The sequence below is a fragment of the Agelaius phoeniceus genome (genome assembly GCF_051311805.1).
Source record: "Agelaius phoeniceus isolate bAgePho1 chromosome W unlocalized genomic scaffold, bAgePho1.hap1 SUPER_W_unloc_2, whole genome shotgun sequence".
In the NCBI taxonomy this organism is placed as follows: domain Eukaryota; kingdom Metazoa; phylum Chordata; class Aves; order Passeriformes; family Icteridae; genus Agelaius; species Agelaius phoeniceus.
In genome coordinates this window covers 9,448,273-9,471,992 of record NW_027509867.1, presented here as the reverse complement: position 1 = coordinate 9,471,992, position 23,720 = coordinate 9,448,273, and the positions used below count along the sequence as shown (strand labels likewise).

The window sequence follows — 23,720 nt, the reverse complement described above, 5'->3', positions numbered from 1 at the left end:
TCATCCCACTGAGCCCTGGGAGAACAAGGAACACAAGGAGCCCCTTGAGAGTCCTGAGAGTGACTCTGGAGGGGAGCAAAGCCTCCCTGCCCTGCCCTCAGGAGATGCCCTTTGCTGATGGAGCTGCTGTGCTGGAGCCCAGCTGTGTCTCAGCAGTGCCCATGGCCTGTCCCTGCCTGAGGTCACAGCAGGGACACGCAGCAGCACAGGGACCAAGCTGCCAGAGCACTCTGGCCTTGCACCCACAGCAGGGCTGGGGAGGGGAGTGTGGAGCTGGGGGGAGCAGATGTGCAAAGAGGCAGGGCCATTGTCCCTGGCCGTGCTGCTGTGCTGGGAGCCCCTTCCCTCAGCCTAAGCTCACAGGCACTGCCCCTGCAGAGCCAGAGAGGGGCTGAGGAAATGCCTTGGACACACAAGGCAGGGCAGACAGTGGATTTTATTCAAATTCACAGGGATCAAGCCTCCTTAAAGTCTTGGTGTTTCAAAAAAAAAGTAGATGTAGAAATGCTCAGTGGAGTATTACAGCATTTTATAAAACACATTATAACACGGAAAAATAATAAGAAAAAGTCCCAATGAAAAAATGGACAAATAGGAATAAATGGCCGAGAGATTGTAAAGAATTACATTCTGAAGGTTCTGAAGCAGAAAAGAGAGAGTTTATTGTTTCTGAAAAGATACAGTCATCATTTTTCTCAGGGTATCCTTGAGCTCCTGGTTCCTCAGGCTGTAGATGAGGGGGTTCAGGGCTGGAGTCACCACCGAGTACAGAACTGACAGGGCCAGATCCAGGGATGGGGAGGACATGGAGGGGGGCTTCAAGTGAGCAAATGTGGCAGTGATGATGAACAGGGATAGCACAGCCAGGTGAGGGAGGCAGGTGGAAAAGGCTTTGTGCCGTCCCTGCTCAGAGGGGATCCTCAGCACAGCCCTGAAGATCTGCACATAGGAGAAAACAATGAACACAAAACAACCCAAAAAAAGAAAAGCACTAAAAGCAACAAGCCCAAATTCCCTCAGGTTTGTGTCTGAGCAGGAGAGCTTGAGGATCTGGGGGATTTCACAGAAGAACTGGCCCAGGGCATTGCCATGGCACAGGGGCAGGGAAAATGTATTGGCCGTGTGCACGAGAGCATTGAGAAAGGCACTGGCCCAGGCAGCTGCTGCCATGTGGGCACAAGCTCTGCTGCACAGGAGGGTCCCGTAGTGCAGGGGTTTGCAGATGGACACATAGCGGTCATAGCACATCACGGTCAGAAGATAGAACTCTGCTGAGATGAAGAAGAGAAAGAAAAATAGCTGTGCAGCACATGCAGTGTAGGAGATGTTGCTGGTGTCCCAGAGGGAATTGTGCATGGCTTTGGGGACAGTGGTGCAGATGGAGCCCAGGTCAGCGAGGGCCAGGTTGAGCAGGAAGAAGAACATGGGCGTGTGCAGGTGGTGGCCGCAGGCTACGGCGCTGATGATGAGGCCGTTGCCCAGGAGGGCAGCCAGGGAGATGCCCAGCAAGAGGCAGAAGTGCAGGAGCTGCAGCTGCCGCGTGTCTGCCAATGCCAGCAGCAGGAAGTGCCTGATGGAGCTGCTGTTGGACATTTGCTGGGACTCCACATGGGCACCTGTTCATGGAGAATAGGACAGTGAAGAGTTAGAGGAGATTCCTGTAACCAAAATCAAAGCCATTTTCCGTACACCCTCCTCTGGAACACACAGACAGCCTTTGGTGTTTAAGAGTTCCAGGGTTTTCTTTTTAAGCTCCCCCTATATCTCTCCTTCTATTCTTAGATATCAGGAACTCACAGGCTGAGGGCAGAGGCTTGGCTGGGGCACAGGAGGGAGGGGGCTTGTTCAGAGGGAGGGGCTGCACTGCAGGGGCTCCTGTGGGCATCTCTAAACTCTCCCTGCCACAGCATTGCTGGGGTTTGTTTTCTACCATTGCCTGATCTTCTCTTTGCTTCCTGCAGGTTTCCCTCCTGCAGGTGTTTCCCTGTGCCTGATCTCTCCCTGCCAGCACTCACAGCCCCCAAATCTCTGTGCACTCTCCTTGGCCCTACAGAACCCTGCCTGTTTGCAGGGCACTGCCTGGGGGCAGGTTCTGTTTGCAGCGTGGAGAAAGGACAGCTCAGACTGAGCCTGATGGCTCCAGCAAAGGTGATGCTGCTGCTGTCCATGGGCAGAGGGGCTGAAAGCACATTAGGGATCTCCTGTAAATCTACTGATCACTAAAAGCAAGAGTTTGGATGTCTTGTGAACTTTTAAAATTTCATAAATAATAATTCATAAGCAAAATTTACCAGGTCAGATATTACAGGCAATTGTCAAAATTTATAATCATCCTTTAATATTTATCACCACCTCTCTACCATTCTTCAATAGTAGGAAACTGAATACAAAGTCTTAAGAAATTTCTTGTATTTTATCAAAATCCTAGACTTGGAAATATTCTATGACTGACCAGAACCCTTGAGAATGTCAGAGCTTCATGAACATTTCACCTCCCCTGCACCAGAAATACCCAGAGTTGTACTCACAGAGTCTGTAGGCATTGGGATGTTCCAGCTTGAGGAGATGGCTCCAGGAGCTGCAGCTGCACTGTCCTGCAGCCAGAGGTTCCTGTGCCAAGGGCTGGCAGTGATTGTGCCCCAGGCACTTCTCAGCCAGTTCCCAGCCCTGACTGATTGAAGCTCTCTGTGCCTCTGTGCTGTGCCCGGGCTGGCTGCAGGCAGTGCCCCAGCCCTGCTGGGCTGGCACAAGAGCTGCTCATCAAGAGAAATGTGCTTTTGAAGCTCTTCTTGGTGAGCAGGAGCTGCCTCTGTGCCAGGGGCCCAGCCCAGCTCAGCAGCACAGACACAGCACAAGGACTTTAATCAGCCTCTGGGGCTTTGTGCTCAGGCCCTGGACATCAGTCCCTGAGAGGGAGCTGAAGAAACCTCTCCAGAACTCCAAGCCAGAATCCAACTCCAAAGTTTCTTGGACTTTTAATGGGTCCCAGAGAGGGACACGACTGAGCAAGTGTCCCCAGGCCCCAGGCAGAGCAGAGAACTGCAGGCAGTGATGACAGGTGGGGACAAAGAGAAGCCAAGTCTTGGTGCCCAGGGGCACAGCAGGGTCTGTGCCAGCAAGGGCTGGGAGGAGACACCTTGTCCTGAGGCCCTGGGGCCTCCTGGCACAGCCCCAGCCAGGCTGGGCACTGTCAGCCCCTTGTGCTGCCCTCAGCATCCCCCCCTAGCCCACATCCCAGTGGCCTCAAGGATCTGCTGCAAGGAGTCCCTGGGGAGCCTTGCTCAGCAATGGCCCTGGGGGCTCCTTCATGCTCCCTGCAGGGACTGCAGGTTTTTCAAAGGACTTTGGGTTTGGCTTTTGCCTTGCAGTCTCTGAGAGGTTTGTGCAATCATGGCCTCCAATTATCTGCTGTAATTAGTCCCTGGAGATTCTCTGCCTGTTGCAGCATTGATTGGGACTCATTAATACTTCAGGGTACTTAAGTTTTTTAAGCTACTTCCTCTTTCCCTTTTGATACAGACTCTATGAGAAAGATTGTGCATTTACAGGTTCCAATTATCTGCCTAATGAGTCCCTGGAGAGCCGTTATCAGTAACAACATTCAGTGGGCTCATTAATGCTTCAAGTACTTCAGTTATTTTAAGGTACTTGTTGTTTCCCTTTTGATACAGACTCTGTGAGAGGTTTGTGCAATCATGGCTCCAATTATCTGCTTTAATGAGTCCCTTGAGAGCTCTGTACTGACACTCAGTGGTGCTCAGTTATGCTTTGAGCTTCTCAAAATTTTTAAGGTAGTTTGGAATTTCCTTTCCACTTTGAGTCTCTGAGATGTTTTTGGTCAATCCTGGCCTCCGATTCTCTCCTCCAAGGAGTCCATGAGGAGCCTGTGTTGGGGATGGACCTCACTGAGAGCCATTCATGCTTTGAGACACTTTGGGGTTTTCTTGTGACTTTGACTCCTTGAAAGGTTTGTGCAATCTCCACTCAGGCCCTGAGGTTCAAGGGCTCAGCTCCAAATGCACCACAGGGCTCACCAGGATGCAGCAAATCCTGACAAACCATGGCTCTGCATTGATTTCCCTCTGCTCTAATGCAGTTTATCAATGATGTATCTGGAGTGATTTTTCGTTTGCTAATTTGAGATTTCTCACCAATGCATCTATCAGTGCAGTGGGATCAGTGTTGGCTAATTACCATTGCACTCACTGGAATATATTTACTCATTTCCTGCTGTGAGATAGGATTAGGAGAAAGGCAAAGTAGGCTCAAAATTTTAAAAGGGTATACAGAAAAGTTTATTACCAGTAAAAAGAAGAAAGAGTAATAAGGATCTGAACACTTCTCCTTTCCCTACAACATTTTCTTTCTTACTGACAATGTCAGGAGACAAAACCTGAAAGTTTCAGTCAGTTTACACCATCTAGAACAGTCTTTCTTCAGTTCACTTAGGGAGAGGAGTCTCTCTCTCATGCTATGGAGACTTCTCCATAAGAAAAACATTTGCTCGTGGCTCTCAATTCCCATGAAGAGCAGCTGCCCAGAAAATCTGCAATTGTCAAGTCCCTCCCATTTTTCATAGCTTTTCCCACAGCTGTTTTTATGGGCCATGTCAACTAATGGGGTATGAGTTTAAAGATGAGCTGTTCAAGAGCAAAGATTCTCTTCATCTATTTCTGAAATCATCTTCATCTCTGACAACAGAGATCTTCTTCTTCTCTCCCTGAGGCCACAGGATCTCACCACTCTTCTCTCTTTCTCTGTTTAAACTTCTCATAGGATCACAGCTACTTCAACATTTGCCTACTTTAGCATGGAGGTTTTTGCTGAACAAGTCATCTCCCCATATTTTCAAATCGTTATAGGGAAAAAGAGAGTCTGATATATTAATTACATCCTTCTCCATAGCTTTACAAGAGGATTTCAGCCCCAAGATCAAGGCATCTCCTCATCCCTTCCATCTGGGACTCAACTTCCTATTCAGTGACCTCGGAGTCTTCATGTTACTCCTCTGTGTGCCTGCACTTTGTCCTTTTCTCTCACTGGAGGGAGGATGGAAGCACTGAAAGAGTTCATATCTCACCCGGGGCCTGCAGATGGTTCTGTGCCCCCGGCCGGGCTCGGTGCTTGCGGCCGGAGCTGTTTTACGATGGAGGTTTCTGCAGCGGCTGCGCTGGGGCTGTGTCAGGATGGGCCGCGCTGGGGCAGGGCCAGGATCTCAGCAGCCAGGCCAGAGCACAGCAGCAGCACGGCCGGGGCCGATGGCTTCTCCTGCCCCTGCCCAGGGCTTGCGGCTGAAGCCCAAGGGTGGCAGAATCTTGGCCGAGCCGGCCCGGCCCGGGGCTGCTCCTGGGGCCCGGCGGATCCTGGCTGGGCCCGGGCTGGCGGCGGGGCAGGGCTCAGCAGGGCCCAGATGTTCCCAACTGCAGCCATGGCCCGGCCCGGCCTCGGCCCCGCGGCCTCCCCTGCCCTGCCCGGCAGCCGATGGGGCCTGGCGGGGTCCCTGGGAAGGGGCCCGGCCCCACGGCAGGAGCCGCCCGGCCCGGCCTGGCTGAGACGGGGCCGGGTCAGCCTTGTTACCTCTGTGCCAGCCAGAAGGGAAAGAGACCCTCCCAGGCTTTCTCATCTTTAACATGTGTCTTCACAGAGGCGTGTACAGTTTCCTTCATAGTTTAACAGATTGTCAGTTCTCAAAGATAATTACTGATTGTTTTTTTTGTCAGACATGGAGGAAACTGCTAGCAGCTTCTCTTAGAACATCACTTCCGTGATGCAAAACCAACACAACAGCGCAGAGCACAGACCTCCTTTGTCCATATATAGTGCTCATGTGCCCGAGGTTTCAAAATACCTCCCTGGGAGATCTCCGGGCCCTCTCCAAGATGTTTTCAAATGAAAACATTCAGCTCAGAGTCTAAGAAAATCACCAGAGGACAGGGCCAGCCTGACCTGTCTGTCCTGGCTACTTTTGTCTGAGATCAGTCCTTGGATAAACAGAATTGAGAGGCCAAATTCTAATTTTGGCCATGGTCCCTGGACCTGAAAGCCGGTTCCTTTCCATAGGAAGGAAGGAACAGAGCCCCAGTGTTTCAGGGGCAGATGAGAAATGGCCACCAGAGGCCAAGGCCAGCCAGAGCAAGCAGGATTTTGTTCTGAGTGATATCCTTGCATATAGGAATTGCTTTAGGGAGAGTTTCAATTTTGGCAATGGGCATCTGAAAAGGGGGGCGGTTCTTTCCCATAGCAAGAAAAGCACGGAGCCCCAGTTTTCCAGGAGCTGATGAGAGGCGGCCCTTGACATTGCAACATCAGCCAGACCTGTCAGGGGACCCCTGGGAAGCCAAACCAGCCAGGTCTGTTCCATGTTCCCTCAGTTCCATGGGGCCCCACAGTGTCCCAATGGTCCCTTGCTTCCCTGAGGCCCTGAGGTGCCATAATGCCCCCTTGGTGACACCAGGCCCTGAAGGGTCCCAATGGTCTCCATGGTTCCATCAGGCCCCACGGAGCCATAATGGTCTCTGGGTTCCATGAAGCCCCACTGTGTCACCATGGCCCCTTGGTTCCATGGGCTCCAGTGGTGCCACAATGATTCCCTTGGTTCCATGAGGTCTCCACAGTGTCCCAGTGATCTCCATGGGGAGGGAAGAACCCAGCCCCAGTGTTGCAGGGGCAGTCACCAGAGGTCCAGGCCACCCAGGCTTGATGGTACTGGCAGATTTTGCCTGGGAGCAACCCTTGGATATCCAGAATTTTGGAGGTGGAATCCAATTTCAGACATGGACACCTGGAGGATAAGGATGCTTGTTTTCCATTGGAAAGAAAGCACGGAACACTGATTCAACAGTGACATTTGGGGATCTATGGGGAGTATTGGGGATTGTTCCTGCACCTCGTGACCCAACAGGAGCTTCTCTAATAAATGTTGCCTGAAGCTCCCACTGTGGTCATGACAGGAACCCATGTGAGGGTCTGGGACATCCCGGCTCTTTGGCAGCCTGGGGACTCCTGGGATGTCACCATGGGATGGCTGTGACTGTCTCTGACCACAGGGCTCTTTACCATCCCAGAAAGCCCTGGGAGGCATCCATGGAGCCCCTGTCTCTGTGTGTGACATTCCAGCTCTGGAACAGCCTGGAGACTCTTGGAAAGTCCCCATGGAACCCTTCTGAGGACCTGTGACAAATCTGATCCTTAGCAGGCAACCATCACCAGTCCACTGTTGCTATGGTCAGTTTCCATGGCAACCATCACCAGCCCCCTGCTGCTATGCTCAGTCCCTTGGCAGCTCCATGGAGACCCCATGCCAGGGGTGGTTGCCATGGACACCAGCTCAGGCCTGCAGCCAGAGCCCGTTGCCATGGCAACCATTGGCAGCCCCCATCCCCAGGCTGATGGGATCCCAGAAGCACAGAATTGGCTGAGCTGGGAGGGACCCATCAGGATCCTCCAGTCCAACTGCTGGCCCTGCACAGGACACCCCAACAATGCCAGCCTGGGCCTGGCAGCGCTGGCCAAACGCTGCTGCAGCTCAGAGAGCCCTGGAGCTGGGACCCTGCCCTGGGGAGCCTGGCCAGGGCCCCAGCAGCCTCTGGCCAAAAACCTTTTCCTGACATCCAACCTGAGCCTGCCCCAACTCAGCTGCAGCCGCTCCCTCCACTCCTGTCCCTGGGCACCAGAGGGAAGAGGTTCCCACAGCCCCAGCCAGGGACCCGCTCCCAAGGCTGCTGCCATGGCCACCAGGGCTGGCACCAGCTGGGATGCTCGCTTTCCACGGGCCGGGCTTCAGGAATGGTATTCCCCAATTTCCTGCTCCTGCTAAAATCACGCTGCCCTCGCTGCCCTCCCGCCTCCCATGGAAAGCACAAAAGGCAAAGATCCCGGGCTGGGATAAGAACAATTTATTGGGAACAGCAACGAGATAAGGAACAAACAGGAACAGAAACAATATTGATAACAGAAGGCATCAATAAAACTGTTTACAGGGAAAACTACAAGACAACTCACAGGGTCTGCCTGGCTACAATATTTCTTGCCTGGAAAGGACACCCTTCTCCTCAGGGAGAGAGAGAGAGTCCCTTTCCTGTCCCTGGCAATGATCTGAGGTGGGACTGAATGTAATGACAGGGCCATGGCCAGACCCTCATGTTCTCCAATCCCACATCAGGTCATTGGCAAAGGGCAGGAAAAGGTACAGGTGTCTTCCCAGCATGGATCACAGGGAACATGGATCACCAGGGCTCTTTGCAATCTGGCTTCTCCCATGGGGGATGAAGCTGGAGTGGTGCATCAAGCTGTTCCTGCAATCGAGGCACTTGCAGGGCTTCATTTACGGGTGGCTCCGTTGGTGTCTTGTCAAATGAGAGCTTCTGGTGAAGCTCTTCCCACACTGGGGACACTCGTAAGGCCTCTGCCTCTCCCCAGTGTGGATGCGCTGGTGCCTGATGAGGGTGGAATTGTGCTTGAAGCTCTTCCCGCAGTCAGGGCAGTAGAAGGGCCTCTCATCCGCGTGAATCCGCTCATGCAGGAGGAGATTTGAGCTGGTCCGAAACCTCTTCCCACACGTGCGGCACTCGTAGGGTCTCTCCCCAGTGTGGATGAGCTGGTGCCTGATGAGGTGGTACTTGCGCTTGAAGCCCATCCCGCAATCAGGGCAGTTGAAGGGCCTTTCCTCTGTGTGAATCTGCCGGTGCCTGGCGAGATCAGGGCTGGTGTGAAACCTCTTCTGGCACTCAGGACACTCGTAGGGCCTCTCCCCAGTGTGGATGCACTGGTGGGTCAAAAGGGTGGAGCTGCAGCTGAAGCCCTTCCCACACTCCCCACACTCATAGGGCCATTCCCCAGTGTGGATCATCTGGTGGCTGATCAGGGTGCTGCTCTGCCTGAAGCTCTTCCCACACTCCAAGCACTTGTGGGGCTTTTTCCCATCATGAAGCTGCTCATGGGCCACCAGCTCGGAGCTCTGGCTGAAGCTCTGTCCACCTTCCTGGCTCAGGGTGTGTCTTTCCTCCTCAGAGCACCCTGGGCTGGGTTTGGAGCCCCTTCTCCTGTGGAATCTCTGGGACTTGTCCTCCACGTTGGAATTCTGCACTGTGGAGCCACTCGAATTGGCCTCTTCCATGAGGTTCTGCCACAGGGATTTGTCCTCCCTGGTCTCCATCCTCAGCTTCTTCCCTGGGGGAGGAAGGACAAGGAGAGGATGGGATTTGCCTCCATGCCAGAGGGAAGGGGAAGGAGATCCCCCCAGTGCATCCCTAGCAGGACGGGGTTGGCAGCAGGGTTGTCCTGCAGCCGGGGGCTGTGCTGGGCTGGGAGATGGAGCAGGAGAGAGGGGGAAAGGGGCACTGACTTCCTCCTCACCTGCCTGGGGCTCCTGGGGCACCGTCTTCTTCCTCGCAGCCTCCTCCTCCATCTGGCCAAGTTTAAGGGATGGAAAATCCTGTTTTGAGAAGAAAACAAGGGATAAGTACATTGAATTTTGTACTTGTTTGAAGGCAAACCTGGGGAGGGTCTAAACCAGAATTACAATTTAATAAGAAAATGAAGATCGAGGCAATGATGCAGAAACACTGCCTTAAACTGACAGAGTCTGGATATAACCTGACATCCTGCTGGTCAGGCTGGTGGCTGCAGTCCCATTAAATGGTGGCTGCAGTCCTGTTGGAGGGATGAACGTGATTCTGTCCAAGCAGTGATCCTGTAGAAGGGTCTGGTCTTCCTCTGGAGGTCCAGGGGTGGTTCTGGAGCTCTTGTCCTCTGGGAATCCAGTAGGCAAGCTGCTCCTGGTGTTGCAAGGCTCACCTTATATGCAGGTAGGAATGCTTGGACCCTCCCCCTGGGCGGAGCATCCCACAATGGGAGGATGGAATTCTATCAGTCCTGCAGTGACACTCAATGGCCCATTCCCAGAAGATATCTCCCCTGGAGGGCGTTATCAGGGCTGAGTCATGGAAGAGATCAAGAACACTGCCCCGCCTGTTTATAGCAGCTGATGAAGATGGGGATTGAAAACATGCATTTGGTTCCATCTTACATTGCAGCCTGAAACAGTGGGGGAATCCCTGCTCAGGGGGTGAACACCACCCCCCTTACCCAAACTGGCTCAGGTGTAAAACCCCCACCCTTGGAAGGCCACACACACACAGGGGACAATGTCACACTTGCCCTGCTCCAGGGCAAATGGCATCTCTCTAATATTTTCTTAACCAGATTGCAAAATTATTTTGGCACAGTGAGTTCAGGGCACTGTTCTTTGACCCCAGTTGCCTTTGACAACAGCATGGTTCCTTCCTCTGAGGAGGTTGTGGGTCTCTCTGGAGGAACTCTTGGAAACTTGGATGCAGCTTCGTCTGAGCGACCTATGGGAGAACTGATGAGGAAAATGGCTGTTGTGGGACTGGAGTGTAAAGAAAATATTTTGTTGTCCCTCCTTGAAAAGTTTGTTAAAATCACTGGAGGAAATGGAGCAAATGATACCAGCAAGACTGACAAGGTTCATTCACCACATGGTGAGGAACACAAGGCTGCTAAAAGTCCCACAAGAAGCCCAGCTCAAGTAGCTAAATTCCCAAATAACTACTGAATTCCCAGGCTTGGGTTTTTTCCAAATGTGAGAATCATTTTTCTCTTCATCCCTGTCACCTTTGTGACAGCTACACAGAGCTTTCCCTTCCTTTTAATAATATCTGTATTGGGCCGAATTTGCACTTTTCTTTAATTGTAACCTGCCAGCAGCTGAGCTGGAGCTGTGCAGGAACCAAGGAAACTTGGAATTGCCACAGAATTGCTTCTATTGTCAGCCGGTGCTGCGGCGGCCGTGGGGCAGAGGGGTGGGAAAGGGGGCTCTGGGGTGGCAGTGGAGGAAATGCCGGGCCCAGGGGCTGAGCACAGGGCTGAGCACACAGAGATGGTTTTGTCCTTGCTGAGCTCGCACTGAGCCAAGGCCTGTCCTGCCCCTCATTCGGCCACGCTGGGGAGGGGCTGAGGGTGTGGGGGAGCTTGGGAGGGGACACAGCCAGGACAGGAGATCCCAGCTGACCCCAGGGATAGCCCAGACCATAGGACATCATGATCAGTGCATGAAGTGTGGGGAACAAGGAGGAAGGGGGCACATTTGCAGTCAGGGTTTTGTCTCCCCAGGTAACACTTAGGCAGGATTGGGCCCTGTTTCGCCAGTGGGCAGGGCCCGCACCAAAGACACAGACACCAACTTAACTTAAGGAACAGTGTAATTTAGATAATGCAAATTTGCAAAAAATTACAAAAATATTAGATAGGAAAAGCAAATAATCATTAGTCAATAATTCCAAAAGAGAAGATGTTGAAATGAGTATGACACAACTGTCCATTTCTGGCTGCAGGCTCTGGAGATTCTATCTCTGCCTTCAATCAGGGTTGCATTCCCTAAAGAATCCTGGTACCAAATCCTGCTTTCCAAGGCTGGAACAGTGTCTCAGGTTTAGCTGGGTGTGTATTCAATTACCCTCTGTTAAAGCTGGGGCAATTATCATCTGTTAATTGAGCAGTTTACTTTATCTCTTCCACATGAATCCTCCCTCCAGGGAGATATCTTCTGTTAATGGGCCATTGAGTGTCACTGATAAAAATTCCATCATCCCATTGTGAGAAGATCTGCCCAGAGGGAGGAGCCAAGCATTCCTACCTGGATATAATCTGAGAATGTGAACAACAGAGTCAGCCTTCTCCCACAGGATTCCCAGAAGAGCAGCTTTCAGCTCCACTGGATCCCAGAGGAAGACCAGGCCAATCGACACCACAACTGGACCTTCAGAGGAAAACTCCACCCTTCTACAGGATCACTGCTCCAACAGAACCACACCTGTCCCTGCAGGAGCACTGCAGCCACCATTTAACAGGAGTGCTACCAACACTCTGACCCACAGGGTGTCAGGTCATATTCTTACTCCGTAAGTAGTTTGTAGTACTACTGCATTTGTATTTTTAATTTTCCTTCTGAAGAACTGTTACTCCTATTCCCATAGACTTTGCTTGACAGCCTCTTGTTTTGAAAATTATAATTCCAAGTGAAGGGATTAACATTTTCCATTTCAGGGGAGTCTCCTGCCTTCCTTAGCAGACACCTGTCTTTTCAAACTGACACAATGCCCTGGGACAGCCAGGCAGGTGAGGAGGAAGTCAGTGCCCCTTTCCCCCTCTCTCCTGCTCCAATTCCCAGCCCAGCACAGCCCCCGGCTGCAGGACAACCCTGCTGCCAACCCCGTCCTGCCGGGGATGCACTGGGGGGATCTCCTTCCCCTTCCCTCTGGCATGGAGGCAAATCCCATCCTCTCCTTGTCCTTCCTCCCCCAGGGAAGAAGCTGAGGATGGGGACCAGGGAGGACAAATCCCCACAGCAGAACATCTTGGAAGAGGCCATTTTGAGTGGCTCCACGGTGCAGAATTCCAACGTGGAGGAAAAGCCCCAGAGATTACACAGGAGGAGGGGCTGCAAACCCAGCCCAGTGTGTTCTGAGGAGGAAAGACCCACGCTGAGCCAGGAAGGTGGTCAGAGCTTCAGCCAGAGCTCAGAGCTGGTGGTCCATGGGCAGCTTCACAATGGGGAGAAGCCCCACAAGTGCTTGGAGTGTGGGAAGAGCTTCAGGCAGAGCAGCAGCCTGATCAGCCACCAGATGATCCACACTGGGGAATGGCCCTATGAGTGTGGGGAGTGTGGGAAGGGCTTCAGCTGCAGCTCTGCCCTCATCATCCACCAACGCATCCACACTGGGGAGAGGCCCTACCAGTGTCCCCAGTGCGGGAAGAGCTTCTCCAAGAGCTCTCATTTGACAAGACACCAACGGAGCCACCAGCAAGGGAAGCCCTGCAAATGCCCCGACTGAAGGAACAGCTTCATGCACTGCTCCAGCTTTTTCCCTCATGGGAGCATCCACATTGGGAAGAGCCCTGGTGTTCCATTTTCCCTGTGATCCATGCTGGGAAGACACCTGTACCTTTTTCTGCCCCTTCCAATGACATGATGTGGCATTGAAAAACATGAGGGTCTGGCCATGGCCGTGTCATTACATTCACGCCCACATCAGGTCATTGCCAGGAGCAGGAAAGGGACTCTCTCTCTCTCTCTCTCCCTGAGGAGAAGGGTGTCCTTTCCATACATTGCCAGGAAGAACTAGTTGTTGATGTTGTAGTTTTCTCTGTAAATAGTTTTACCTATCCCTTCTGTTATCAATATTGTTTCTGCTCCTGTTTGTTTCCTTATCTCATTGCTGTTCCCAATAAATTGTTCTCATCCCAGCACGGGATCTTTGCCTTTTGTGCTTTCCATGGGAGGCGGGAGGGCAGCGAGGGCAGCGCGGTTTTAGCAGGAGCAGGAAATTGGGGAATACCATTCCTGAAGCCCGGCCCATGGAAACCGAGCATCCCAGCTGGTGCCAGCCCTGGTGGCCATGGCAGCAGCCTTGGGAGCGGGTCCCTGGCTGGGGCTGTGGGAACCTCTTCCCTCTGGTGCCCAGGGACAGGAGTGGAGGGAGTGGCTGCAGCTGAGTCGGGGCAGGCTCAGGTTGGATGTCAGGAAAAGGTTTTTGGCCAGAGGCTGCTGGGGCCCTGGCCAGGCTCCCCAGGGCAGGGTCCCAGCTCCAGGGCTCTCTGAGCTGCAGCAGCGTTTGGCCAGCGCTGCCAGGCCCAGGCTGGCATTGTTGGGGTGTCCTGTGCAGGGCCAGCAGTTGGACTGGAGGATCCTGATGGGTCCCTCCCAGCTCAGCCCATTCTGTGCTTCTGGGATCCCATCAGCCTGGGGATGGGGCTGCCAATGGTTGCCATGGCAACGGGCTCTGGCTGCAGGCCTGAGCTGGTGTCCATGGCAACCAGCCCTGGCATGGGGTCTCCATGGAGCTGCCAAGGGACTGAGCATAGCAACAGGGGGATGGGGATGGTTGCCATGGAAACTGACCATAGCAACAGGGGGCTGGGGATGGTTGCCATGGAAACTGACCATAGCAAGAGGGGCCTGGTGATGGTTGCCATGGAAACTGACCATAGCAACAGGGGCCTGGTGATGGTTGCCTGCTAAGGATCAGATTTGTCACAGGCCCTCAGAGGGGCTCCATGGGGATCTTTCCAAGAGTCTCCAGGCTGTTCCAGAGCTGGAATGTCACAGGCAGAGACAGGGGCTCCATGGAGACCTCCCAGGGCTTTCTAGGATGGTAAAGAGCCCTGGGGTCAGAGGCAGTCGCAGCCATTCCATGGTGACATCCCAGGGTACCTTGGGCTGCAAAGGCACCCATCTGTCACAGGCACTCACGGGGGCTCCACGGTGACATCCCAGGAGTCCCCAGGCTGCCAAAGAGCCGGGATGTCCCAGACACTCACAGGGGCTCCTGTCATTACCACAGTGGGAGCTTCAGGCAACATTTTATAAGAGGAGCTCCTGTTGGGTCACAAAATACAGAAAGGATCCCCAATAGCCCCCACAGATCCCCAAATGTCGGTGTGGAGTCAGAGATGACACAGACCCAGATCAGAACGGTAAGGGCTAAAAGCCACCTATTTTTTTTTATCCTTTTCTTTTGTGCCTTGGTTTGGTACAGGTGGTCCTCACTGGTCCTTTAATCAACGCATTTCACATGATTGGCCAGTTAATAAAAAACCCTTCAGTAAACAACTTTATGGAAAAGAGCCAACTTATTACAAACATTTTCAGGGAACCCGTTATTTATGTTTCTTTTATGTTGGGCCCTTCTGGGGGCTCCCTGGATGGGAGACACCTCCTATAGCAGTTCTGTGCCAGGTAAAAGGAGATGCATGGGACTTTTTCAGTCTTCAGCTTCTTGTTTATTGTTATCTTATCTAAAGTTTTGCGTGCTGTGCACAGCAGGCTCCGCGTGCTGGAGAAAGACCGCAAAATGGCTCTGAAATGTACGGTTTCAAGGTCCTTTAAAGTTGTCTCATGCAATTAACTTTTAAAAGCTTCATTATTTCTATTTATCTACCAATAACTCATCCCTTAACTGTCCACATAACCTCTGCACTTTGCTTTTCTTGACCAATCACCCTGTGCCACCAACACTGCAGAAAATGGAGTAGATGAAGAAGAAGACAGGGACTGCACCCAAATTCCTCCATCTTGCTTCCTATCTACACCATAATAAAAATCCCAAAACCTAAATTTCTCACCCAAGTGACATGCTAAACTAGCCTCTAATCTATTTTACACTTTGGTAAATTCCAATCTATCTCAAAGTCCTGGAAGTCCTCTCCATTGGCGAAGGTTAAAGGCAGTGTTTCTCTGGGGGTCAGGATTCCTCAGAGCAGACAGAGAAATATTCCCTGTACCCTGGATTCCCACACTTTTAACGTAAAATACTTTAAAGATTTTAAGTTATCCAAAAATGATCCAGGCAAGTATGATTAGAAGGAGAAGAAATAGAAAACAACAGAAAGACAGAAGATCCAGAGAAAGACACACACATGGGTCCCAACTGCTTGGGTTCCAGCATCACCAACAGAGGAACCCCAGCAGAAGGCAGGATCCAGACCTTGGGCTGGCCTCGTGCTCCAGCTTTTAAACCCCTGGGCCTTCATGGCCCCGCCCCTGGGGTGGGACTGCCAGTTGCTTGTCCAATCAGAGACAGGGTAGCACCAGCTGCTGCTGTGTGATTGATTGATTGATTGATTGATTGACACCTGGGCCAATCAGAGCTGGGTTAACATCACCCCCTGCTGTGTGATTGGCAGCTCTGCCAGGCCAGGGCTGGGGGTGGGGCTCTGTCCCACCACAAACCAAGGCCTGACCCGGCCCTGGCCCCACACGGGCATTCCGAGCATCCCAAGGTGTCTCGGGACATGGATCTCATCCAGCCTCTGACAGCAACCACGGTGACACTACGGAACCTCATGGAGCCATGGCTCAGTTGTGACAATGGAGATCCAAGGAAACGATGGTGAGACTGTGGAATCCAGGAATCATGGAATCAAGGAGACCATTGTGCAAATCATGGGCCCTATGGAAGCAAGGATCAACGATCAAACTGCTGTTTGATTGTGATTGATTTAAAATAGAAACAAGGAGCCATTGCTTCACAGCGGGGCTGCGTGGGGCCAATGGACCCTTGTGACTCTGTTGGGGCTCATGAAACCAAGAAGCAATTGTGACATTGCCAGACCTCATGGAATCAAGGAGAACACTGTGACAGTGTGGGCACCCATGAAGTCAATGGAACATGGAACAGGTCTGCCTGGTTTGGCCTCCTGGGGGCTGTCTGACAGGTCCCACTGAATTTGGCATGTCAAGGGCCACTTCCCATCTGACCGTGAAGCACTGGGGCTCTGTGCTTTTATTCCTATGGGAAAGAACTGTCTTTCTTGTCTAGGCACCCATGGCCAAAATTGGGATTCTGTGTAAAATTCCCTATATCCAAGGGTTATTCCCAGAAAGAATCTGCCCGTACAGTCAAGTCTGGCCAGCCTTGGCCTCTGGTGGCTGCCTCTCATCTGACCTTGAACCACTGGGGCTCACTTGTTTCCTTCCTATGGAGACCATTGTGACACTGTGGAGCATTGTGGAACCAATGGGCCATGGTGACACTGCAGGCCCTTGTGGAACCTGTGACACTGTAGGAACTTGTGGAACCAAGGGGATCATTGTGACCCTGCAGGGCCCTGTGGAGGGAAGGGATCATTGTGACACTCTGGGAACTTGTGGAACCAAAGGAATCATTGTTGCCCTACGTGGCCCTAATGGAACCAAGGGGCCATTGGACACAGCCAGGCTTCATGGAACCAATAGAGCATCAGGACACTGTGGGGCCTAGTGGAACCATGGAGACCATAAAGATCCTTAAGGACTTGTGTAACCAAGGGGCCATTATGACACCCGAGGGCACCATGGAAGCAAGAGAACCATTGTGACACTGCAAGGCCTCATGGAATCAAGGAGCCATTGTGACACTGCAGGGTCCTGTAGAACCAAGGGAACATGAAACAGGTGTGGCTGCCTTGGTCTCCCAGGGCTCACCTGACAGGTCTGGCTGACCTTGGAATGTGGAAGGCCACTCCAATCTGCTCCTGAAACAGTGGGGCTCTGGGCTCTTCTTTTTATGGAAAAGAACTTTCCATTTTTTCCAGGCATCCATGGCTAAAATTAGGATTTCACCTCCAAATTTCTATGTATCCAAGGATTGCTCCCAGACAAAAGTTGCCAGGACAGACAGGTCTGGCTGGTCTTTGACTCCTGAGTGCCAGAACTCACCTGTTTTGCAAACACTGGAAAGGGCTCTGTGCTTTTCTTTTTATGAAAAAAAACCCCATCCCTCTTCTCCAGGCACAAATGTTTTAAATTAGGACTCCACATTCATAATTTCAAATATCCAAGGGTTGCTCCAAGCAAACCTGCCAGAACAGACAGATCAGGCTTGCCTTGGCCTCTGGTCGCTGCTGTTCATCAGCTCCTGAAACATGGAGGTTCCATGGTTTCCTTCCTATGCAGACCAAGGTGACACTTGGGAGCCTTGTGAACTGAAGGGGCCATTGTGACACTGCAGAGCACCATGGATCCAAGGCACCGTTGTGACACTGTGAGGCCTCATGGAACCAAGGACATCATTGTGGCTCTGTTGGGCCGCATAGTCCCAAGGGCCAGAGCAAAGCAGTGCCGTGGGAGTTAGCCCGGCTGTAACTCAGAGTCAGACAGATTTTACCCCAAAAGAATTGGGCATGAGTTTCAAGCCCTGGGAATCATTTGTTTAACTTAGGGTGAGCTTGAGAGTTCCCCCATAAACCTTTAGTGTTGTTATGCTAACTTGTCCAAGTTCTCCTCCCCTATTGGTTACTTGTTTCCCCTATAGGTTATTGTTCTAGAGTGTTCTACCCCCAAGTGTACATGTTGTCGCTTCCCCTTTGTCTCGGGTCTTTGGATCCTGCCCCTCATACTGTTCTTGACTTCTCCATGTTTATTGTTTTTCACCCTGTTATTAAAGTTCCTTTTAAGCAACTCCATTTATCCTGCTCCTTTTCATTTTTGCCGCCCTCGCCCTGAAGTCAGGGAACCAGAGAGGTTTGTCGCAGCCACCTTCACTGTGACCTTTGGTGCCCGAACAGGGACCATGACATTCAGGGCTCCCTGTGTCAGTCACGTCAGCTGGGGTTAGCTGATGGATAGGCCAGGGCTCCCTGGGATTTTGGATTGTGCCGTGTTGTTGTTCTATTTCTGGAGTCCCATACTGTTGTTATCAGATTTCTAAAGTCCATACCTGCTTGGCGTGTTCTTATGGCTGCAGATCTTCACAGCACAGACTCCTTCTTCTGCATGTTGTTCTCTCTTAGATTAGGGCTCCTTCAAGGCTCTCCCGGACTGGCTAACCTGCCCTCTTTTATCCCAGTTATCTTCATTGGTCACAGCTGCAGCCCAACGAAGGACATCACAGCTGCAGCCCATCAAGGACAACCTGGACCTCCCGGGGCAAAGCCTCTATACAGATATTCAAGTACAATACATTTCCTCTACTATAGTGCCAGGCCAAGCGGATTCATCGTTGCTTCAAAGGACCTTACACAGGATCAGCAGGGACAACAATGGTTTCACCTGCATAGAATTGCAGGTGGGTTTGGGGAAATGCAAGACATTTATTGCCCATTTTGCCACTGTGTTTTTACAATATGAACCCAAGTCCCATTATTGATTTGATGTGTTATGGTGGCTGTTCCCCCTAAGACGGAGAAAGAGAAAAATGGGCAGCCAGATGTCCAAAGTAGAAAGGAGTGCAGATGGATACTTTAAATTAATTCTCACTGATCAAGACAAAATATTTTCAAAGAACAAATTCAAATCAATCATGAGGTGGATCATTAAAAATTTTCCAGATGCCTCTGCTGATGAAATCCATACCACTGAATTTTGGGACTCAGTGGGAGTTAAATTGTACAACCTTTTGATTAAAATGGACCCCGTTGCACCCTGCATGCTCCCCATCGTCCACACCATCCTTGAGACACTTCACCAGCAAGCAGTGTGCTGAAAACTCAATCAATTGGTCACTCCTAACTCGGGACCTCCCCTCAAACCTGCCTTTCTCAAACCTTCCACGATGGTCCAAGATGGCAATGGCCACGCTGTCTTGGAGCATCATGCCCTGGAGACACAAGACGGAAGGAGCCCGAATGTGGCTCAGGAACCCAACAATCCTCCCTCCATCTTGGCTCCTCCACTTCCTGCTACCACAGCCTTCTCTTCCACCCTGAATGAACCTCCAGACTCCACCCCCACAACTGTGGGTCATGCCCCCACTGTCAATCATTCCACCTCCACTCTGGGCAATGCCTCCAGTAAAGGAAGGAGACTGGCAAATAGCCTCGAAACTCCTTGTTGCCCTCGTATTAAAGAAGGGGGCAGAATCCTAGGTATCAACCATTGGTTTACGGGGAAATCAAGGATCTGTGTAGGGCAGCTAAAGACCATAGGAAGGACTTACCTTGTTTTAATGGCCTAATGAGGGCCATGTTTACAGCACATGTCTTAACCCCCTATGATTTAAAATATATCATGACCATGTTGTTGTCACCTACAGAATACACCCTGTGGGAAGGGCGATGGAAGTGTTTACTAAATCAATTAATAGCAGACTATGCTAATAATGAGGCAAGGGCAGAATTGACAATCAACAATCTAGTTGGAGAAGGACAACAGAGCCTACCAGATGATCAAGCAGCAGGTATCCCCAGAGAAGTATTGGATGATATCAAAGAGATGGCTTTGAAAGCTTGAATCCAGGTATTGGCTGGTAGCACCCCCAATTTGGACTACCTTGGGTGGCTGCAGCTAAAGCTTTAGGACAATCAGACCATCCTGGGTGCCTGTTAAGTAAGCAAACCAATGCTGCCTCCCTCACATTGAGTGGCTGCTCTCAGACACAGAGACCATCAGACACGCCACCTTGCAGAACAGCGATAGAGTTTTTACTCTGGGCACATGGGCATGGCTGTGTATACTCTGAGGGCATGTGCTGCATGAACCTCTCCAGCCACAGCGAGTCAATCCACAAGAGCATTCAGGAACGGAAGGAAGAGTGCAAGAAGCTTCAAGTGGAAAACAAAGACTGGTTCAATAAACTCTTCCAATCCAAGGGACTAAAGGGTTAGATCATGTCTACTAAAACAGGACTTATAATTCTCTTATTGCTGTTATTGTATTGCTAAATGTCCTGTGTTTGTTTGGATGCTTTTAGAAAGTCTTACAAAATTCTTTCAGTTCCATCTTTGTTGTAAAACAGAAAGGGGGAAGATACCCAACACAGGCTCCTCATGGACTCCTTGGAGGAGAGAATTGGAGGCCAGGATGGCACAAAACCCTCACAGAGACTCAGTGTGGGAAGGAAAATCCTTAAAAGTACCTAAAAGTATTCTTAAATCCATGAAGTACCGTAAAATCCTTCAGTATTTCAAAGTATTAATGAGCCCCACTGAGTGTCAGTACAAAGCTCTCCAGGGACTCGTTAAAGCAGATAATTGGGGCCATGATTGCACAAACCTCTCACAGAGTCTGCATCAAAAGGGAAACACTAAGTACCTTCAAATAACTGAAGTACCCTGAAGTATTAATGAGCCCCACTGAGTGTTGTTACTGACAAAGCCTCTCCAGGGACTAATTACAGCAGATAATTGGAGGCCATGATTGCACAAACCTCTCAGAGACTCCAAGGCAAAAGCTAAAGCCAAAGTCCTTTGAAAAACCTGCAGTCCCTGCAGGGAGCATGAAGGAGCCCCCAGGGCCATTGCTGAGCAAGGCTCCCCAGGGACTCCTTGCAGCAGATCCTTGAGGCCACTGGGATGTGGGCTAGGGGGGGATGCTGAGGGCAGCACAAGGGGCTGACAGTGCCCAGCCTGGCTGGGGCTGTGCCAGGAGGCCCCAGGGCCTCAGCACAAGGTGTCTCCTCCCAGCCCTTGCTGGCACAGACCCTGCTGTGCCCCAGGGCACCAAGACTTGGCTTCTCTTTGTCCCCACCTGTCATCACTGCCTGCAGTTCTCTGCTCTGCCTGGGGCCTGGGGACACTTGCTCAGTCGTGTCCCTCTCTGGGAGCCATTACAAGTCCAAGAAACTTTGGAGTTGGATTCTGCCTTGGAGTTCTGCAGAGGTTTCTTCAGCTCCCTCTCAAAGACTGATGTCCAGGGCCTGAGCACAAAGCCCCAGAGGCTGATTAAAGTCCTTGTGCTGTGTCTGTGCTGCTGAGCTGGGCTGGGCTCCTGGCACAGAGGCAGCTCCTGGTCACCAAGAAGAGCTTCAAAAGCACATTTCTCTGGATGAGCAGCTCTTGTGCCAGCCCAGCAGGGCTGGGGCACTGCCTGCAGCCAGCCCGGGCACAGCCCAGAGGCACAGAGAGCTTCAATCAGTCAGGGCTGGGAAGGGGCTGAGAAGTGCCTGGGGCACAATCACTGCCAGCCCTTGGCACAGGAACCTCTGGCTGCAGGACAATGCAGCTGCAGCTCCTGGAGCCATCTCCTCAAGCTGGAACATCCCAATGCCTGCAGAGCCTGTGAGTACAACTCTGAGTATTTCTGGTGCAGGGGAGGTGAAATGTGCATGAATCTCTGACATGCTGAGGGGTTCTGATCAGTCCTAGAATATTTCCAAGTCAAGGATTTTGATAAAAATGAGGAAATTTCAAAAGATTTTATATTCTGTTTCTTACTACTGGAGAATGGCAGGGAGAAGGGGATAAATATTAGAGGTTGATTATTAATTATTAATTATGAATTCTGACAAGAGCTTGACACATCCGCACTGTTACTTTTAGTGATCAATAGGTTCACAGTAGATCCCTAATGTGCTTTCAGCCACTCTGCCCATGGACAGCAGCAGCATCACCTTTGCTGGAGCCATCAGGCTCAGTCTGACCTCTCCTTTCTCCAAGCTGCAAACAGAACCTGCCCCCAGCCAGTGCCCTGCAAACAGGCAGGGTTCTGTAGGGCCAAGGAGAGTGCACAGAGATTTGGGGGCTGTGAGTGCTGGCAGGGAGAGATCAGGCACAGGGAAACACCTGCAGGAGGGAAACCTGCAGGAAGCAAAGAGAAGATCAGGCAATGAGAGAAAACAAAACCCAGCAATGCTGTGGCAGGGAGAGTTTAGAGATGCCCACAGGAGCCCCTGCAGTGCAGCCCCTCGCTCTGAACAAGCCCCCTCCCTCCTGTGCCCCAGCCAAGCCTCTGCCCTCAGCCTGAGAGTGCCTGATATCTAAGAATAGAAGGAGAGACATAGGGGGAGCTTAAAAAGAAAACCCTAGAATTCTTAAACACCAAAGGCTATCTCTGTGTTCCAGGGGAGGGTGTATGGGAAGAGGCTTTGATTTTGGTTACAGGAATCTCCTCTAACTCTTCACTGTCCTTTTCTCCATGAACAGGTGCCCATGTGCAGCCGCAGCAAATGTTGAACAGCAGCTCCATCAGTCACTTCCTCCTGCTGGCATTGGCAGACACGCGGCAGCTGCAGCTCCTGCACTTCTGCCTCTTGCTGGGCATCTCCCTGGCTGCCCTCCTGGGCAACGGCCTCATCATCAGCGCCGTAGCCTGCGGCCACCACCTGCACACGCCCATGTTCTTCTTCCTGCTCAACCTGGCCCTCGCTGACCTGGGCTCCATCTGCACCACTGTCCCCAAAGCCATGCACAATTCCCTCTGGGACACCAGGAGCATCTCCTACACTGGATGTGCTGCTCAGCTCTTTTTCTTTATGTTCTTCATCTCAGCAGAATTTTCCCTGCTGACCATCATGTGCTACGACCGCTACGTGTCCATCTGCAAACCCCTGCACTACGGGACCCTCCTGGGCAGCAGAGCTTGTGCCCACATGGCAGCAGCTGCCTGGGCCAGTGCCTTTCTCTATTCATTGCTGCACACGGCCAATACATTTTCCCTGCCCCTGTGCCATGGCAATGCCCTGGGCCAGTTCTTCTGTGAAATCCCACAGATCCTTAAGCTCTCCTGCTCACATTCCTACATCAGGGAACTTGGTCTCATTGTGGGTAGTCTTTGTTTAGCTTTTGGCTGTTTTGTGTTCATTGTTTTCTCCTATGTGCAGATCTTCAGGGCTGTGCTGAGGATCCCCTCTGAGGAGGGATGGCACAAAGCCTTTTCCACCTGCCTCCCTCACCTGGCTGTGGTGTCCTTGTATATCAGCACTGGCATATTTGCTCACCTGAAGCCCCTCTCCATCTCGTCCCCATCCCTGGATCTGATGGTATCAGTTTTGTACTCGGTGGTGCCTCCAACCCTGAACCCCCTCATCTACAGCCTAAGGAACCAGGAGCTCAAGGCTGCAGTGTGGAGACTGATGACTGGAAAATTTCAGAAGCATTAAACTGCTTGCCAGTGTTTGCAAATCACTCGTAATAAAAGTCATATTTGATACTTCTTCTTGGTTTCATTTTAGAGTTTCTTTACCTTTGTTTTACTTTTTTCTTATTCTCCACAAAGAAATGTAATTGGTTGTGTCTTTGGTCATTTTGTTTCTCTCCACCTTCCCTGTGGCCACAGACTGTGTCAATGAGGGGCTGCGCTCTCGGTGCCTTTAAATGAAATGATGCCCTCTCCCAACAAAGTTTTCTGCAGAAAACTGCAGAACTTTTCTGCCCTTTTATTGCCTTCTCTGGAGCTGCAGCAGCAATGTCTGTGTGCAGAGCTGGGGCAGATCAGTGCTGGCCCAGAAGCTGTGCCCAGCAGCAGCAGCAGCAGCAGCACTTGGTGTTGCCAGTGCTGCTGCCGT

General features: G+C 51.6%; 2 protein-coding genes across 2 annotated transcripts in view; both read right to left on the bottom strand.

Annotated features, from left to right (window-relative positions):
* Positions 1-660: 660 nt before the first annotated feature.
* On the bottom strand, positions 661-1,593 carry LOC143692735 (olfactory receptor 14J1-like). Its single transcript, XM_077172978.1, has one exon. It carries the CDS (start codon positions 1,591-1,593, stop codon positions 661-663), a length of 933 nt encoding a protein of 310 aa, XP_077029093.1.
* A 6,730-nt stretch (positions 1,594-8,323) lies between these two features.
* LOC143692715 (uncharacterized) overlaps positions 8,324-23,720 on the bottom strand; it is a 77,695-nt gene continuing 62,298 nt past the window's right edge. The window contains exon 3 of the mRNA XM_077172957.1: positions 8,324-8,976. Within this exon, the coding sequence (XP_077029072.1) occupies positions 8,324-8,976 (653 nt within the window). The remainder of the gene's footprint in view (positions 8,977-23,720) is intronic.